The 4,504-nt window shown below is 53.5% G+C and overlaps 1 protein-coding gene across 1 annotated transcript; it reads left to right on the forward strand.

Moving 5' to 3' along the window:
- Positions 1-2,691: 2,691 nt before the first annotated feature.
- On the forward strand, positions 2,692-3,189 carry LOC123947068 (sperm mitochondrial-associated cysteine-rich protein). Its single transcript, XM_046013032.1, has one exon. It carries the CDS (start codon positions 2,692-2,694, stop codon positions 3,187-3,189), a length of 498 nt encoding a protein of 165 aa, XP_045868988.1.
- Positions 3,190-4,504: the final 1,315 nt, after the last annotated feature.

The following is a 4,504-nucleotide window of genomic DNA, read 5'->3' on the forward strand; positions in this document are numbered from 1 at the left end:
AACTAAGAGTCCTGGGGCACTGGCTGGCTCAGTTAGTACAGCACACAACTCTTGATCTCAGGGTCGTGAGTTCAAGCCCCACACTGGGTGTAGAGCTTACTTGAAAAGCCAAACTGGGACACCTGGGTGGCTCAGTCAGTTAAGCGTCTGCCTTCTGCTGAGGTCATCATCCCGTAGTCCTGGGATCAAGCCCCACATTAGGCTTCCTGCTCAGCGGGTAGCCTGTTTCTCCCTCTCTCTCTGCTTGCTGCAATGCTTACTTGTGCTCTCTCTCGATCTCTCTGTGTCAAATAAATAAATAAATAAAATCTTAAAAAAAGAAAAAAGCCAAACCTAAACCTTAGAGTCAAAGTTTTCCTACAGGCAATCTCTATTAGATAATACCCAACTGTTTTCCAAAGTGATTACACCAAATACACAGGAAGAACGTTTTTTTTTTTTTTAAAGATTTTATTTATTTATTTGACAGACAGAGATCACAAGTAGGCAGAGAGGCAGGCAGAGAGAGAGAGGGGGAAGCAGGCTCCCCGCGGGGCAGAGAGCCCGATGCGGGGCTCGATCCCAGGACCCTGAGACCATGACCCGAGCCGAAGGCAGCGGCCCAATCCACTGAGCCACCCAGGCGCCCCCAGGAAGAACGTTTTAATCAGGGGTCAGGAGTGAGACCAAGAAGACCCACACACTTTCTTGCCTAAAACCCTCCTTGGTTTTCCCTTTTACTGGGGTAAGATCGAAGCCCCTGCGGGGGTTCCCAGGACCTTGCATGTTGGGGGCCCTGCCCTGTTCCCTACCTGTGCCATTAGGACTCTCCCCTTTGCCCCCAGTCCCACCAGGGGCGCCACCTCTGCCCCACCCCCATCCTTCTGTTGAATGTTCTTCCACTAGATCTTTCCATGGCTTTCTCCCTCATTTCCTTCAAGTCTTGCTAAAATATCCCTTCTTGGTGACACTTTCCTTGACTACTTAATTTAATTTAATTTTTTTAAAGATTTTATTTATTTGACAGAGAGAGAAAGAGATCACAAGTCTGGAGAGGGGAAGAGGGAGGAGACTCCCCGCTAGCAGGGAGCTTGATGCGATGCAGGGCTCCGTCCCAGAGGACTCTGGGATCATGACCTGAGCCAAAAGCAGATGCTTAACTGACTGAGCCACCAGGCAATGCAGACCACCAGATTTGATAGTGCAACTTCCCACATTCCTTATCCCCTCCTCAGTTTTGTTTTTCTCCATAGCCCAGCCACCTGGGATGCATTCAGCCTCAGATAGCTCCCCCTTGGTCTGCTGGGGCTTGACAGATTGTATCTCCCCAAAACTTTTTTTTTTTTAAGATTTTATTTGTTTAGGGACACCTGGGTGGTTCAGTGGGTTAAGCCTCTGCCTTCAGCTCAGGTCATGATCTCAGGGTCCTGGGATCGAGCCCCACAGCGGGCTCTCTGCTCAGCAGGGAGCCTGCTTCCACCTCTCTCTCTCTGCCTTCCTCTCTGCCTACTTGTGATCTCTCTCTCTGTCCAATAAATAAATAAAATATTTAAAAAAAGATTTTATTTATTTATTGGACAGTGAGAGAGGGAACATAAGCAGGGGGAGTGGGAGAGGGAGAAGCAGGCTTTCCGCCAAGCAGGGAGCCCAATTCAGGGCTTGATCCCAGGACCCTGGGATCATGACCTAAGTTGAAGGTAGACGCCCAACAACTGAGCCACCTAGGCGCCCCTCCCCCCAAACTTTTAAGTGCTGTCATACCTGCCAGTTTGGGGGTTGACTAGTTGCTCCTGCCAATGGACCCATCTCTCTGAGCCCCTTGTTATCAGGGCACCCTGGCTTTCCCACAGCTATTCTCATGCTCTGAAATCAGCTCCTGTATTTGTTTATTTACTGGTTTGGTTTTGGTCCCCACCCTGCCCTACCACTCACTTTCACGGGAGCTCTGTGAAAGAGTTAATTTAGCTGTCTTACTCACTACTGCTACACGTTAAGTCCTCAATAATATAATCTTCCAGAGACAGCCGGGCACCCCACCCCCACACCTGGGATTTGCCCTGGCTGGAAATCCCCAGAACCTAAGCATCCTCCCTTCACTGCCAGCTCCCGCCAACATCCCTGGCTCAGTGTCTCAGACAGCCCTGCTGCGGCGGCTACTGACGCTTGCTGCTTCCCTAAATCCCCTTGAGACTGTCTGGGAGCTGGAAGCAGCCGGTCTGGCTGTTGGGCCAGTAGCCATCGGGGCCAGAGCAGCACGCCAGGCAAGGGTCCTTACCCGGGCAGGTATCAGGTGCCCAGGTGCCCGGAGCTCAAGAAAAAAACATTTTGATTGAATAAAGGGGAAGACTTCAGAGATGGGAGAACCTCACCAGGCAGAGAAGAGAAAAAGAGCATTGGAGCAGAGCAAAAGGAACAGTGGAAACAAAGGACTGGAGGCATGAAAGCGAGAGTGTCAGATTCAAGAACCGAGTTCTGCATTCTGCGCTGGGACTGGCCAGAGAGTTTTCCGGGGAGGGTAGCCACCCAGGAGAGCATCCCTGCGCAGACCTTGAAGGGGAGGACTGGCTGGGGCGGTCTGAGCTCCAAGCAGGATCAGCAAAGGCTCAGCTGAGTCTTATCCTGCCCCCACCCTGCCTCTTTTAGTCTGCCCCTCCTACTTCACCCCTGCCTTTTCCTTTACCCAGCCCCCAGCCTGGCTGCTCCTGCAGCTAAATGGACTTCTCTCTCGGCCTACGCTTGGGACCTCGGAACAAGAAACCCACCCACCAACAGCCCCCTCCACCCTCCGGCCACGGCCCAACAGCAGCCTCTCCTTGCCTGTCCTGTCCCCCTTCTGCCTGTTTTGGCCCCTGCCCTAGCTGTCCTCCTCCCATCTGCTCCTGCACCGCCTATCCCTCCTATGCAACCCCCTGCCCCTCCTGTCCAAGCCTCCCTGGCCCACCCTGTACTTGCTCCTGCCCTCCCTGCCCTGCCTGCCCTCCCTTGAATTGTCCACACAGCTCCTGCAGCCTGTGCACTGGTCCGCACTTGACCTGCGGCCATGGCTCACCTTGCCCAAATTACCCTTGCTCCAAAAGCCAAGCTGCCTGTCCCAGCTCCTGCCTGGGCTGCAGAGACAACTGTGGCTGTGGCCGAGGGCCTCCTCCAGGCTGCACTGGCCGCTGCTTCAGGGGGCAACGCACCTCTCAGAGGCAATGTCTGATAGTCTAGCTGTGCTGTTGCTCCCCCCCCCCCCCCCCGAGAGATTGTCAGGCTCCTGGAGCCCTTTGGCCAACTGCTTCCTCTGGGGGGAGGCAGAAGTTCTGGAGTGAGGACAGGGATCAGCTAAACACCTTCGCCCAGGCAGGTAGAGGCAGAAGGCTGCTCAGAGCCCCGGCCTCCCCCGCTCAGTACCTGAGAGCGGTGCATCCGCTTTGATGTTGGTTTCTGGGCATGCTCCCCTGGTTCCAGAACATCCTCTTCTGCCACTTCTGGAATGGAAATCGTACTTCCCAGAGCCTCCGTCATGGCCGCTGAAGGTGAGCAAGTTGGCTGTTCTCTTCCTCTAGTCAACCTCTGCTGGATATCCTTCTTGGCTCATCATCTCTGTAGTTTGTGTGGATAAGGTGCATTCCTCCTCCAGAGGCAGGAGGGGATTCTTGGTCCAGGGGACACTTCTCGCCCCTGGACCTCCACCCATCTCCCTGACTAACCCAAGAGTCTGGATCCCTTACCTCCCACCGTGAGTGGGGCAAAGAAGGTCAGTGGCTCTAGGACCAGAAGAGAATGCTGAGCAGAGGGTTCCTGGCTCTCCCCTCCCCTTGGATCTCATGACATCCTTCATGGTCCTTTGCTTCTAGGAACCTGGCGTTCTCTGCCTGGGTGTCTTGCCTTTCAAATCTCTGAGTATTCACGCAGTCTCCTGACCTCAATCTTCCATCAATAATCGCATCTGCTACATCCATGCTCATCTGGCCTGGGAGAAGGGAAGCTGGGAACCCTGGACTCAGGCTCCCAGTGATCCCATCCACATAGCTAGTCAGAATCCCAGGTCCCTGGGGGTGGGGATGGGAGTTTGGAGAAGCGACCAAGAGGAAGCTGGAAGTAAAAGCCCCGGGATCTGCCCAGGCCTGGGCCCTAACCTGAGAGCCCCTAAGCTCCTCTCCACATTCCTCAAGTCCTCTGACACTAGTCTGTTTCAGTGTTCTTTTTTTTTTTTTTTTAAGATTTATTTTTTTGACAGAGAGAGCACAAGTAGGGGAAGCAGCAGGCAAAGGGAGAGGGAGAAGGATACTCTCTGCTGAGCAGGGAGCCTGACGAGGGGCTCGATCCCAGGATCCTGGGATCATGACCTGAGCTGAAGGCAGAGGCTCAACTGACAGAGCCACCCAAGCGACCCCCCCTTATTTTTAAGATTTTTAAAAAAGATTTTGTTTATTTATTTGACAGAGAGAGAGATCACAAGTAGGCAGAGAAAGAGAGGAGGAAGCAGGCTCACTTCCGAGCAGAGAGTTGGATGCGGGACTCAATCCCAGGACTCTGAGAT

The sequence above is a fragment of the Meles meles genome, chromosome 7, assembly GCF_922984935.1.
Source record: "Meles meles chromosome 7, mMelMel3.1 paternal haplotype, whole genome shotgun sequence".
Taxonomy (NCBI): Eukaryota; Metazoa; Chordata; class Mammalia; order Carnivora; family Mustelidae; genus Meles; species Meles meles.